We start from the raw sequence: 16146 nt of genomic DNA, 5'->3' as shown, positions 1-16146 counted from the left end.
TCAAAAAGTAACCATGTTTGTACCTATCTTTTGATAATAAATTAATTTTGTTATTTACACTTGTCTTTGTTTTATGGATCATCAGAGGTTGGAAAAAACTGCCCTCGTACATACTTTGAAAAATAACTGATAATTGATAACATTTTGTATATTTTAAAATAACTTTTAGTTACAAAATAATAGAGGAGAAGGTGGTATTATGGAACCACCCCATTTCGAACTGATAATAAAGGCGAACTGTAGCGGAATGTGGCTGAAATGAACTAGGAAGACATCCATAGCAAGGGGAAAACCCGTTTTACTTCAGTTAAACAGTTGTCCGCATTTAATCAGCAAATTTGTTTTTTTCAAAATTCACAAGTTTTGAATGCTAAGTGAATTTAATTATTTTTAAAATATAAATCGTGTAGTTGTAGGTTCACTGGTGCATGTATTCCATTCCAGAGACTTAGGGGTACATATTAATCTGTGTGATGTTCACGTTTTTTAAATTTTGGTCTTGACAGACATAAGTTAATTTGAGATGGCGATGCGTGAAATACGGACCCCATTGGTGCTTTTACAGTAATATGGAACTCAACTCCTTCGAACTTTCTATTTGCGAGCAGACATTCCTCCAGAGCAATTTGTGAAAAAGACACTAGGTAGAAAGTCAATTCTTCCCGAAAATATCGAAAAAGAGCTGCTGGAATATATATTGTTGATGGAGGTCATATTTTTCTATTATAAAAGCATTTTTACGATAAAATACATTGGAGTAAATAATTTGGTAATTATTTAACTTTTTTTGTCCTTTCCTATTTGTTTTTGGCTACATTAAAGCATTTTTTTGAAAATATACAGTAAGGTTCCATATTACCACCCGGTTTTCTCTAAGACTACTTTCTGACTTTTTGTACAAAAGCCTTCAAAAACCATACTTATAATTACACTAGCGAAAAATCCAATTAGGAACATTTAGATTATTAGTTACCAGTACTTTTCGCACAAAAAATGTGAATGTTGATACCTTGTTTACAATTCACTAAAATGTAATTGGGGTTCCATAATACCACCTTCTCCTCTACTCTGACAGAATAATAACTAAATAAATATACATGTTGGTTCATTTTTAATCAGTGCACTGGAATAACTTGAAAAATACACATCCTACAAAAATCATAGGCTAACATTTTTGGTTCAATCTTGTGGCCCCTTTGAAGTCTACCAGTTTCATCACAGCTGATGCCATAATTGGTGAAAATGGGTCAACTTCATTTTCTTAAATGGGGAATCTCCATAAAAAACAACTAATTACCGGTTAATATTAATAATAAAAGTTCTATGTCACTAAAAATAAACCAGCAAAAAATAAAAGAACCATTCACTTTGGAAATCAAACGTTTTTGTCCATTTAGAATTTAGAATACAAGCCTGAAGATGTCCTTTGGAAAGCAATGTTTTTGTCTATTTTTAAAAGTGAGGAATTCCTTTTGCTGGCTTACTAACACAGTGGAAATTTTATTGTGAATTGCCATTTTTTTTTTTATGATTCTACATAAAAAGCAAGTTTTATATAAAACATTTTTTGTTTTGTTTTGAAAGATGCACTTATTAGAATTTGAGTCCTTTTAAGCAACTGCTACACAATCTGTGGATATTTGTGAAGTTCATTGAAAAAAAGGAAGAAAAAAAATTAAAATATTCATTAGGAAACTTATTTAATGGAATCATTCTTCTTTTTTACAAGTAATGAACTGATAACTCATACAAAACTCATGCACAAGATATTGTGCATGAGTTTTGTATATTGTGAATTTACTCAATGTTTTCTTTTTTGCCATAAGAGAAAAACTGACAGGCACTCAAAACTGAGAAAGCATTACTATGTATGACTCATTTTTTTGTTTTGCACTAAACACAGGGATTCACATCAGCCTTTGTTTGAGTTCTCATTTATTCCTGTGTGATAGTAATGTTTCTTTGTTTCATTTATGCTAATTACTTTTCAATCATAGTTTCAAAAGTCAAAAGTAGTGATTCTGATAGCTTGGATAAGCAAAAGAAAAGCCATAAAAGTGCCTATTTTAAAGGAAAAAAAATTGCAATTTTAGATTCAATGAGAAAGGAAAAAGTTTGCTTCCAAAATATTTTAAATTGTTTTGATAATTTAGTGTCATGCTATTGATTGTTCATATAGTGTTTATTTGCCTTATTTGTATAGAAAATGTGTGATAAGTATGTTAGTATAGGAAATACTTAATAATTAATGGAGTTTGCTATTTTATATGAATTTCCACTTACATGTGGAGTCATGGAACAATTTGGCCATGTATAACAGGGCCCTACTGCATAATACAATTGATTAAAAAATTTGTACTATATTTAATTTGGTATTAAATGTATAAAAATGAATGTATTCAAAAATTTTTATTTTTTTTAAATACAGTAAATTGTATATTAATTATAGTTTTAATAAAATGTAAGTGCAAAAATTATAAATTATAGCTCTTGAATTAGTGTGATTTTAAAATGTGATTTTGTTATTGTATACAGAAAAATGTTTTTAATGGTTGCATTTATTTGTTGTATTCTTTAATGTGTTTATTATTTGTGGTTGTCAATTTTATAATTGTTCAGATTTTTGTATCTCTGTATACATGATAAACCATATCTCATATAACAACATTTTATTTTATTGTATTTTGATGCCATATTTTTTTTATAAAACCATTAAAATGAGACCATGTATATAATAAAAAAATATTTTTATCAAATTTTATTGTTTTATTTGTATTTAAATATAAATTGTATAGATCTACAGAACACAATTTGAGAGAAGAAGAGAATTTTGCTTAAGAAATATTTTTTTCACTAAAACAATAACCAACTTATGCATTGGATTAATCTTAAAATTGTTGGTTTACATTTCACATTAACATTTTAGAAAAGAATACAATAATATATCTAAATTTGCATTAATTTTATAAATAAGCATTCCTTATTATAAGAAAGGAAATAGTTTAATAAGATCAATTTAAGCAAGTCACATGAAATAACTGCAAAATTACATTTTAGTTTTTTTATGATTTAAAAGATATTGATAAATGATACGTTACATTTATCAAATACAAATTGAAATATATAAAATGTTAGAATTCTAAAGCCCATAATGAATTCCATCATATTCATAATGTGGTGGTCATTTTGTGATAGGTGAGCCTGATGTATAAGGATCAATGAAATAACCCATAAGAATTTCTGATCTTCCTACGTACTCGAACCCTGATCCCTAGAGCACTTATGATGAATATATGCTGAAGGCTAGAGAAATTCTTAAAGCTTTTCACCCAAAAATGCTCATATGTTGCTCATGGTCTCCAGCGATTTGCTGAAAATATAAGAATTCCAGCAATCAATGCAGTGAAAAATATGTTTCTGAAATTGCGCCTCAAGAATAAACAGAAATTCAGATAAACTCTAACATTTAGAGAAACTTCAAAATGGCCGCCACGGCAAGTTTTGACTTGAGGTACTGTACATTGTTGAACCTGCATTCTACTACGCAAATCAAATTTAAGAACTTGATAATATTGGTGAGAGAAAATATTTTAAAAAATTACGAGTAACTTACATGCTGATTTGTTTACTTCATTTTCGGGTTATTGAATCTGTGATTCTGATGAAGTTGCAGCAATTGGGGATGCAAAAGTTGCAATGTGTTGCTTCTCGGTTAAAGGCGGACATTAGTCCGAATTAATTTTGGAGATATTTTAAATCATATTGCCGACCCGGAGAGCAAAGAGGACAGCTGCTGGTGAGAGCTGTTGGTATCATCTATGAAATTAAGAATTTTCTACAGAATTTCAAAGATAATTGCAACAGAATATGAAAGAAATTATGAAAAGTAATTCAGATTGGCTAACAATAAATAAAATGCAGAAATTCTACCTGAAACTTGTAAGCCTACACTACAGTAGACCTTGAATATTCTCCAAGTGAAATCGATGCATTCGAGTATGCACCAATCACATCTTGCAATGTAGAGAAAAATTTGTCTCATTTTAAAAAATATTTTAGGAGAGAAAAAACTTTGTGAAAAAGTTTGTCTCTCAAAGTATTTCACAAAGTAATTCGGAAAAAAAGTGCTTTGGTGAGCTGCGCACTAGACATCTAAGAAAATTTAAAAAGTTCCAGGACAAATGTCGTTATAGAAATTCAGAATCATTCGATTCTTCTGTTCCTAACGAAGGCCATTCAATCTGGCCGAAAACGTTCGAAAATTTGAATAAAAAGGTGGCATTTTAAAGGTTTTTGTGGCGAGGTTTGAGTATCGGTTAAGTGCAGAAAGAGATGAATGGAAATACACACAATGCAATATATACAGATTTTTGAGTGCTTGTCCCTATTTTTATTATTTTAAAAATTAAGCAATATAACGAATATTCCATGGATGAATATGTAAAATAAATTACTATTTACACCAAATGTTAGTCAGTATATTAAAGAGGTTGCGACCGAAGTTTTCATCTTTAAAACGTGAACGTCGAACGTCAAGCGTCGCTATCTTGTAAGCGGCACTCGACGTTCGACGTTCACGTTTTACAGATGAAAACTTCGGCCGCAACCTCTGTATTATCTGTAGCACACTGTTCTATGAATCAGTTTGATTAATATTGAGGCCTTTTAAAAGCCTATTTTCAGTATATATATTTTTTAAAGTTATTATTATTATTATTATTATTAATTATTATTAAAGTATATAAATATTTTTTATAAATATTTATATACTTGTTTACTTGACTTTTATTATGTTACTATTTTGATTAATATTTTTCTTAGTTGATTACGCTTGTCTAAGAAACTTTTTCATCAACTTAATTCAATAAAACAACAATTCAAATGGTTTTATGCTTATAGTTATATTTACTTTGTATGTACACTGTATGCACACACGCCTAAGCATTCTGTGAAGAATATTAACTAATTAATTTTTGACTTAATGATTGCAAAACAGATGTGTTCTGGCATAAGAGCCTATTAGACTAAACTGGCCAGGCGTCATTCACAAAACTTTTAATGGTTATTTTCAAGAAAATTATGTTTTGATGTCATTACTTTATGGGGAAAAAAACCTTTTATGTAAATAATTTTAATATGTAAATTTAAATTAAATATTACATCACTTATAAATTTAACAATGATCAAAATAATAATAAATATTCATAAATAGCATATTTATTATTTAAGTTATGAATAATGACAATAGTTATAAAGTTACAAATTATTATTTTGCTATGATAAGGAAGTAAAACAAGTAATTAAATGATTTATTCTGCATTTTAAGTATAAATTTTTGGTTTGTTTTAATTTTTACAGAATACAGAATAAATGCAGGAAAAATTTTTAGTAAAGAATGCTTATCATAATTGATGTATAATATCAGTTTGTTTTCAAATTTTGGCATAATTATTTTCATTGCCATCCGTCTGTTCGTCTGTCCTTCCTTAATCTCGAGAATGGAGTTAGATAGATGAAAATCGAGATCAGATATGGAAATCTTAGAGGCCGGAGGACCTGATTAACAATATACGAACTTCCGATCTATTCCAGAAGTCACGTGATTTTTTAAAATCAAAACGATTAAAAATTGCAGCCAGGCATTGTAGCAATGTGAGAATAACTAAACGATTTTTTTATCTGAAAAACTTTTTATCTGCTGCTTCTAATTTAATTAATTCATTAAAAATATCATGATGATCAGATGTTTTCTAACATTTAAAAAATATGTTTTGTTTTTAAACCGTAAAACTAATTACTTTAGAAAAATTCTTCATTATCGTGACCGAAATCATTACTACAGCATTTAATCGATATGGAATAATCAATAGTGTCAATAAATATATCATACGGCTAATAAAATTCAATCGACAGAACATTAGCGATTTTTTAAACGGTCATTCTCTGCAGGATTTCAACTTATAAATATTTACTTCGTTTTAAATGGCAAAATTATTTAAATCTATTTTAATAGTGACCTTCATCGATGGTACATAAAATAAAATTTCCAATGTTATTACCAGTAAGTCAACCATTTATGTAATTTGAAATCATTTATGCGTGTAAACTATTGGATAATTATTTATTTTAAAGCTGCATTTAGGTTGAGACCGTACATTAACTATTATTATCTCCATCAACAACAAAAATCACGATAAGAAATTTTTTATTTTTAACAATATTTCTTTCATTCATTTTTATTCTTCGAATGCATCGTGTATAATTACCATACTTAAATCTTATATAGTAGAAAGTCTTTGTTTTGATACTAGTTATTATAATTTATACTTTAAAATTGATTGTAATGACTGGATCATACACGCTGACCATTGTTGAAAAATACAGTATTTTAAACAATTTTTAACGTTGGTAGAATTTATTTACTGCATAAAGCATCATTTCCGCACCATTTTTATTCCAAATAACGTTTAAAACTCTATACGAATGGTAGAAATAATTTAAATTGGTTTTACTAAAATAAATAAACAAACTGAAATGTTATGTATAAAAGAGGACAACAGCATTAATTTAGAAAATAGTTCACTTAAACGACTAAAGTAGCCGTTAAAAAATAATGAAAGAAAGGGAATTCGTATGTCAACTTGTGTCCTTGAATATTATTGTTTCTTCCGCATATCGAAGCCGCACCTTTATAGACCTACGTGATTATAGCTTTGTATCCCGTATATTACGCTGTTTTGTAAGATTCATTTATAAGATTATATCTGTGAGAAAGCAACGTAAGAGTCGATATAAAAAAGAGAATTTAATTTAAAAAATTCCTTGTAAAAATCTTATAAGGGTCTGTAACAGACCCGTATGCAGGATTTTTCAAAGGGTGGGGGAGGTTTAAATTTTTACAATATAGGTAGTCGTATATTAGAGTAGCTTAACACAATATAGTATACTAAGAAGGAACTGAACTGATCCAAATAGGAGAGTTACACATCCAAACTCCTCATTTGCATGGCCTTGGTCTTAACTCTACGCGATTTATACTGTATATAATATGGGATTAAGTTTGAGACTCAGATTTAATTCTATAGACGTCTAACGCCATCTGTTATTATAAATTTAATGATTTTTTTAGAGTAATGATAACGAATTATGATAAAATACACGTAATTTATCCCGATCGGAAGTCCTAATTACGTAAGCACTTGCTTAACGTATACGTTTTTTTAGAACGTGTTTGGAATTCCAACGTCTCGGTTAACGTTAATCTAACATAGCATCGCGTCAGAGACGAAGAATCAGAAATAAAAACGAACAATCTAACCGGAATATAGCAACAATTGGTTATTGTTGGTTAGCTATCCGTGAAGACATTTGTACCACTTTTTGGAAAACCGGTTGCAATATTTTCATATATTTTCCATCCATTTTTAAAGCATCAAGGATAGTAATTTTCTTATTTTTAATTTTAACGATAGTTCTTTTATTTCGAAGGGGGGAAAATTGATACGTTAATTATATTTGAAAGTAGCACATGGCTCCATCTGTCACATAAACGTGAAACTATATGGAAAAAAGTGCGTTTTTTAAAAAAATTACATCGAAAATTTTGTCGGGTCAAGGCATTATAAATTAACAAAATGTGTTAGGGAATGAAACACCTGTTGAACGTGTTGAGCGTGGCTTGAATCCAAGCACGAATTCTTTCGGTTATTAAAGAAGTGTTACAAACTTCTGTTATTTATAGACAAGTAAAGACATTCTCTAAGTATTATGTAAATTAAATTACAGCTGTATATTTTGATAGATATAAAACACTAGAAGAAACTTTCTATATACAGGATATACAGGCCTACGTATAGTTATAACCATATATCATTGATATGTTTCATTAATAAATTATTGTAGTGCATTTCATATTTTATATAGGCCTATTTAAATAAAAATCTACCCTAACTTTTTTTTCATTTTAAGAGACTGAGAAAGAGTAGAACGCGGATGTGGAGCGGTTGTTTACATGGATGATATTAATTTCACTCACAAAGGATTTGTCTTTTGTGTTAAAGTTTGGAATTATATCCATATATCCGCATCAAATGTCCCAATTAAACTTTACCACGCCAAATGAAACTCGTTTATAAAATTTTCCTGTTTGGTCAAGGACATTTTAAATGGAGGTACCCCATCAAAAAAATTATGTATACAGCTCCTTACTGTTAATGACATTCAAATCTTAATAATAAATAAAATAATTCGAACATCCTTCACGTAGTATGCAAGCAAAGAAAGAGCTGTGTGAGCAAAATTTTCTATGGAAGAATAAATTAATTATTTAATTAAGGTTGGCGACTTATTAAAGTGGCAAGTTTTTGGTTACGGGTATATGTATATATATTAAATTAATTCTCATTAAAATCACTGTAATCAATAATCGGTATATTTTTTTGTACTTCATCCGAATAGGAAAATGTTAACAAAGGGAGATAATGTTTTTAGACAGGATAAGAATACAATAAACCAAGTTGGAAATACATTCCATTCATTTTGGAGGTAAACCCGATACTGTTTACTAAATTAATTCTTCAAAAAGCGTATCTACAGTATATACATATAAAAAAAAATAACACGATAAAAATGGCAACAGGATATCGGAACGGCATTCCCACAACATTTGAACCAATGTGGAGACATTGCGTGCATCTTTCGATGTAAATCAGACAGATCTACCACGTGTCATCTGTAAACCCTCTTAATAAAATGCGTTCCTCAAACCGGTCCAGTGACTGCCTTCCCTACCTGTACCTAAGAGCAGGTGGATGGTCCCGGCAATCCTGCATTGTCTGCCGCTTTTTCCATTCAAAAACACAGACCAGTCATACCAACCTATGCGCATGCGTCTATTCAAACATGACAAAGTTTTGTGCAGGAACTGAGAACAAATGAAAGAGTAGAGAGAGAGTGAGTATGTCACCGCTTCCAGGTAAATAATAATGTGTTAATTTGGCAATCGTTCACTATGAGTCGGTGTTACTCCGACTGTAGAGACTTAACATGGTGGTCTCTTGGAATTTATTACTGATGGATTTAGCACATGTTTTGTCGTATAGTTGTTGGCATGGCTAAGCACTTGTTATTAAAATTGTTTCTGTGTTTTCTGTTTTGGTCACCCTGTACGGCTCAAGAGAATTGGTGCTACAGTGCCGGTGGAGTAGCTGGCATTGTTATCGCTACTGTCATTGTCACTTTGGTGTTTAGTAGTTTGAGCTTGGCAGCTGCCTGGTATTTTTCGAAACGGAGAAAAGGTATGTTTGTTTGATTCTTCTACCTTTTTTGTAGTCATGTATATACTTATATGCTTTTGTATACGACATTAATTTTAATATGTTTTTAAATTTATAATTAAACTCATAGGAAACAACAATTTAAAGTTATCTGATTTTAGCCAGGGACAATGACCACACCTATTATAATTCTAAATGCTTTTTTTTTATCATTTCCTTTCACTCATTATGATTAACTTTTAGGTCAAATGTAGAACAATGTGTTAAATTTTTTTTACTACTTACTAATCTAAATATTGATTGTGAGAAGCGGATTAATTCCCACGACTGAGAACTCAAATTTTCGAATTTTTGAAGGCGACAATTTTAATAATTTACCAATTATTATTAAGTAAGGAATTAATGTGGCATGACTTCATGCTTCCATGACCGCTTTATTATTTGGATATTCAAATCTGCTTAGAAAAAAAATGTAGGATATATTAACGCGAAAATCGTATTAAAACTGCAAGGAAGCTTAACATCGTATTTATATATGCCAAAGATTCATTTTATCGGGCGCCATAAAGCATAACAATATTATAATTTATTCGGCTTATCTGTATTGCCTCATTAGTAGATTTAAATTAATCACGCATTACTCGAATAACAATCAAGTTTATCTATAAAGAGTTAACTCGAATCTATTTATTTATATTTTATTTATTACCGACGACAAAGGGATAATTATACAGCTAAAATTACTTAAGAACGGTGTAATTTATGACATCACAGAAGTAAGATTCAATCTTAATGACGTCAGCGGGTAAGTTTCGAGTGACGTGTTTTGTGTTGCGAAAGAAATCAGAAATTAATTACGGTAATGTTTTTTAATGATTAAATTTAAAGTTAAATTTTTAAAAAATGGTTCCTATTATTATTATTATTTTTTTATTAATAAATTATCGAAAAGAAAAAAAAATCGTCTGCTTAGTCAGAAACGATTAAAACGCACCCTGCTGTTAAAAAACGAAAACATTTCTACAACTCGTCTGTATTTTGTAAGCTACGTAAAATTTGCTAATTAAATAACGCATTATTTTAGCATGGACAAGATAATTTCTAACAATAATGTTTGAACAGTGATAAAAGCGCAAAGTCACGCACCATAGTGATTTTCTAATGATTGGATGGAAGGGAGGCGGATCTCCTGACCTCAAACGATGTTTCGCTTCCTGCGACATTCAAACGTAATCAATGTAGATGCGTGATTTTCCGGTAGAAACAATGATTACTCTTATTCTTGATCTACGTAGTTTATTCGTTTCATTTTTGTCATTCTTGCACGGGGTTCATAACCTTTAAATCGTCGGGGAACGAGGTCAATGGTGTGGATGACTTTTTAAATAAAAATACACACATTCTTTCCTTTAAACGTGAGTTTTAAGTGTTTAAAATATTGTTTCAGTCTCCGCTCACATCGTTCAAGGGGGTGAAGTTGTGCAAAAAATCGGGACCAAACCGAATTTTGCCTTCGATAATCCGTATTTTAGAAACGAAGATGATGCGGCGTACGACACTCCCGACAAAGGTAAACTTATTTTATTATATATATAACGTTTTTTAGTTTACCATTCGGATGTAAAAGACAGGAAAGTTACCTTTTTTTCTGTGAAAGCAGACGACAAACTATTTTTTGACGTAGCAGACGACGTAGTGCACGTGACTGGCATGCAAACGTCATATTACTGTATTCCGGATGTCGTGACGTCATTAACTACGTATTTAAATACATTGCAAGTTAATTAATTTTAAATAGTTTAAAAAATTCAAATTGATTTTTAAAATTAATTAATAAATTTTTCAGTGTCACGTCCTTATTAAAATTCTTTTTCTTTTCCTGTAGCGCACGACGGACATTTTTCAAATGTACCCAATGGAAAGGTAAATTTTAAGTGTTTTTTTTAATGTATTAAAGTGTTTTTTTTTATTTTAAAATTTTGTGTATAATTATTACTTAGGCGAATACCGGAAGCAAGGGCAAAAAGGCCAAATCATCGAAATCTAATCCCTTTACGTCCGTTTTTTACACGACCAAAAAGCAGAAAACTATGGACGATTCGTGTCTTACTATGGTGAGTTAATAAAAATTTATCAATAAATCGCACGCGACTACAAAAATTTTTATTTATTTTTCTTCCCCACTCGTAACACTACCTGGTTTTTCTTTTTTGGCCTACTACCCGTTTTAAGTTCAACAAAATGAATAAAAATAGATCATGCAGTACGTAATCAAACCAAAGAAAAACAAAACAAATATAAATAAATTAGTCTGTCATAATGGGATGTATTTAGAATGTTAATTATAATGGTAATTGAAGTGTTTGTTAATTATTTTTTTAATAAAATAATAGAGTTTAAAAGTTCTTTCCGGAACGTTGAGTGAAGATCAATTTGCTTGTTTTTTATTTAGGATTTTAGTATTATTAATTTAATATTTTTCTAAATATACAATGGAGACTACAAAATCTTGAAATGATCGCAATGTAAGATATGATCTGTTCAAGAAATAAAAAAATTAAGCATTAATAATAACTTATGATTATATTACATTATTAATTGTAGGTTTTCTGGACTTTGTTTCTAATTTTCTTATCAAAATTTAGGAGTTATTTCATTATCTGCCTTAATTTTCTTTCGGCAGTATTTAATTTTTGATGTTAAAATATATTTAGTTTATAAAATACATAACATACAGTATTTACAGAACATAATCTATATTTTATGCACTTGACTGAATCTTATTTGGAGGTTACATTTAGAATCAATGGGATTAAAATGACTACAGATTTTTATTTATTAATAGTTTTGACATAAACAGAATCCTCATATATTCTTAAAAAACAACTTTTAAATTTAATTAAGATATATTTTAAAACATTTAAAATATTTATTAAAATATTAAATGCATTGAGTGGGTCAAATAAACACCACTTTTCATTATTCTTGTTCTAGAGATTTACATATGTTAGCGTATATTGCTTGTTTTTAATAAGCATATAATTGCGATTTAGTATCATGCCGTTTTACATCATGTCTGGCTTGATTTAACATTGATATTCATGAATATTTTTAACATAGTCATATATAACTATAATTTATTGTTCTTTCCTCTTCTTACGCATCTTGTCTGTTGCGATCAGGAAGGAGTTTATCTTTCTTCAAGATGTAGGTCTATCTGTAGTTATTGTTTTTTTATATTTGTCGGATTTGTTTTTAGACGAGTTTTGATTTTAATCACTGAAACTACTTCATACGATATCCCTTGGAAAGCAACAGAACCAGTAAGTGATGCTCCAATCGATGGTAGTTAAAGTTATAATCTACGTAAACCAGTAGGCCCAAAGCCTCTATAAATTGATAAGACTATATAATATACTAATATAGGCTATAACCTGTAGCAGCAACTGTAAACCTTTTTAAGGTGGGTCAAAATTGAATTCGAAATTTATTAATTCCAAATCGCGGATCAAATATTAAATTTTGAGTAATATAAAAAAATAAAGTAAAATTTGTATTTTTTGTTATTTAATTTTTTAAATATGTGTCAAAAAATAACAATTAATATAGTAACTCAATACTGTATATTATTTCTTTATTATTTTCTTTTCACTTCAAGAGATAATGCGAATTATAAGGGGAACAAATATTTTGTTTAATGAGAGATTTGTTATTGTTTAATTATCTGAGATTCGTAATTAGAACCCTTTAAAACATTTCATGACAACTGTTGGGACTTTGATTTTAAGTCTGCATATGTAGTATGTAGATTAAATATATATTATATAATTATATGTATTACTATATATATATTTTATAACGTATAAAAACCTAATACTGTACTTTTTAACATTTAATGTAGGTACAATACCTTTTTAATACTGTCACGCGGGTCAAGGGTTCGCCATCATTGGCCATATTATTTATAGGCTATAGGTTTATAGGAATTATATACAAGGAAAACTGATTTTAGTTTTGCAAATGTTTTATCATTTAAAAATCAGAAGACAGATGTTAAATTGACTATAAAATAAATTTATTTAAATATCTAGAAATATTATTTCTAAATAAAATCTATAATATAAAAAAAATTGCCAAACAAATTTTACATTAATAGCTTCTTGCGTTTATATTTTAAATTTTGATATTGTAAGGCAATAAATATCATACTTAATTTTATTGTCAATTTTATAATTTAATGATCTGCTCGAAACATTAAATAATTAATCATCAATTCAATTATAAAACAATTTAAAATTACTGTTATATAAAACTTACTTAAATTAAATAATTTTAGGAACCAGAAAGGACCGTAGTATCCTTGAAAGGACACGATTTTACCGGTCTTGGATTTAATATTTGTGGTAATATGAGAGACGGAATTTTTGTAAAAGATGTATTACATCGTGGTCCTGCAAGTGAATCAGGACAAATTAAAGCTGGTAAGTCTTTATGATTAAATAAAACATAACAATCAATGTTTTCCTAAAATGCATAAAATTTCTTTTTTAAGGTGACAGGATAATTAGTGTAACTGTGTCCTTTTCAAATATGGTGTATGAGGATGCTCTTACCATTTTGAGTTATGCTTCTCCTTATGATGTGCGTTTGGAATTAGAATCTCCCAGAGATAAGTCGTCCTCAATTCAACAACAAAACAATGCTAAGAGGTTAGCCTCCTCTAGTTTTAGTGGAGGAGGTCATCGTCTTTTTCATCCACTTTATCGTAGCCAATCCATCGATGATCTAACACAAATAGGAAAAGATTCTTATCCGGCTCATGGTCTGGTACCAAAGCGATCTCAAAGTATGGGTATTGCAGCCCAAAAACTTAAATCTCATTTTGAAGCCGAAACCATTCCAGCTAAACCAGTACCGGTTACTGGTTCTTTAAATGAAAGAATGTTAGCTCAAGTTATAATCGAAGATACGAAAAGGAGAAAAGAATTGGGAAATGGTAATTCTGAATCGGACGAAATGGATTCGATTCAGTCTTTAAATGGTAAACATTTGGGAATAAACGATTCCTTTAGGGAATCGTTGAAACTTGACGCCCACATTTGTTCTTTAGCAGGAGAAAGTGCAGCTATGAAACGAAGAACACCACATACTCCGCCGCCAAATTTGATTCAAAGTATCGTTTCTATTGAAACTACTGCCCAAGTACATCAAACTGATGACAAGGAATCTGCAGCAAGAAGTGCAGAAAGCCAGAATTCATTACAGGAGAAATGCGAATCATCAAAAAGTAATTTAGATCTTACAGAAAAGAAAAGTTCACTGAAACAAAAATCTATAAACGATAAATCACAAAAAGATGCCCAACGAGGTTATAATAGCAGTTGGAATCAGTTAGAAAGGACTCATTGTTCTGGTCGACACGGTGAATCTCCGACGATATTAAAAGTGCAAGTAACATCACGTCCTCCTGGAGATACCGAACAGAGTAGAATTTCAAGAAGCAACGGACTTGCATCTACTTCCGTTCACGTTTCCGGCATCCCTTCGGTCTCACGTCAACCGGAAAGAAATCAAAAAGAAGTTATTGAAATTACAGAACGTGAATTAGATGATGTCATGATGTCTCATAGACAATTTCTTTTACGAAAGGCCAATGTTACTGGTTCTCCGGCTGGTTTAAAAAAACCAGCTGAATTTGAAAGTTGGAATTATATGGAAGAAGAAAATAGAAAGCGAATAAGTAGTTCTCCAAAACGTGGTTCTAGTGGAAGATGGAAAAACTACGAAACTGGAGAATATAACACAAGAACTAATGATAACGGATATCCAAATACTATAGTGATTCCTAGCAGTAGATCGTCTTTTCGTGTGACGTCGCGTCCAGGCACACCACCCCCACAATTAGAATCGCCCACAAGCCCTAGTATTGTTAGCCATATGCGGCTTTGATATAAAAAGAAAAACTAAATACATTATGTACATAGCTAAATTCACGATTCATTTTATTAAGTTTTTTTTTCGTAATTCCAAAATGTTTTCGTTACGTTTTTACATTGTTAAATATAACGTTATATTTTTTAATGCATATACAAAATAAAGTTGCTGCTTTGTTTTAAATACAAAAAACAAAAATTTTAAAAGGTTATCAAACATTAAACTTACATAGAAGTTTATACATCGCATCACACATTAATTTTTGATTGTATCTGGTTATACTTGCGTACATAAATCGAAACGAGCATCTTATTTGTTAAAAGAACCTAAGAAAATCTAAAAAATGTTATTGATAATATTGCAGAAATTATTCTGAGATTTTGAAAAATGTTTTTATTGTATTAACCTTGTGAGTTAAATAGAAACGTGATAAATTTTAAATGTGATGAACAATGATCTATTGTTAAATTATACAGCTACTTTACTTTTCAGCTGCAGATTTTTTATGATGAATTTTTAATATTTATTTGTCGTAGCCGTCTATTGTGTCATTNCATGTAAATGAAAACTGCATAAATGGAGCCATGAAGTCACATTATGAAAAACAACTCCACTTTAATACTTAATAATACAGCACCTGTAAGTGATAGAATAATAAACTCTATATATAAAATGAAGTAAATTTAATAAAATTTCAGAATTTATTTTATTCCTCTTGATGTAGTTGTACAAATGTTTTGTTTATAATTAAACAAACAGAGATGCTAACACAACAGAGATGCTAAACTGATCACCTTTCACAAACCATAAGACATACAGTATTTCATACACAATATCTCTATCATATGTTAAATACATTATAAAGAAAATATATAGAAAAAATACGAGCATCATAATCTACAGAACACTATCATTCCAAGCTAAATATATAGACATA

General features: G+C 29.7%; 1 protein-coding gene across 1 annotated transcript; it reads left to right on the top strand.

Annotated features, from left to right (window-relative positions):
* Positions 1-7990: 7990 nt before the first annotated feature.
* LOC111639599 lies at positions 7991-15716 on the top strand. The gene is made up of 6 exons (XM_023385489.1): positions 7991-9296; positions 10723-10845; positions 11161-11198; positions 11276-11389; positions 13612-13756; positions 13828-15716. Exons 1-6 carry the CDS (start codon positions 9086-9088, stop codon positions 15222-15224), a joined length of 2028 nt encoding a protein of 675 aa, XP_023241257.1. The 5' UTR covers positions 7991-9085; the 3' UTR covers positions 15225-15716.
* The last annotated feature ends 430 nt before the right edge of the window (positions 15717-16146 follow it).

This window comes from Centruroides sculpturatus, unplaced genomic scaffold, assembly GCF_000671375.1.
Source record: "Centruroides sculpturatus isolate CEXI.00-Female unplaced genomic scaffold, Cexi_2.0 scaffold1038, whole genome shotgun sequence".
Lineage (NCBI taxonomy): Eukaryota > Metazoa > Arthropoda > Arachnida > Scorpiones > Buthidae > Centruroides > Centruroides sculpturatus.
The sequence above is the reverse complement of the archived record's forward strand: the minus strand, read 5'-3'. Positions and strand labels throughout refer to the sequence as shown.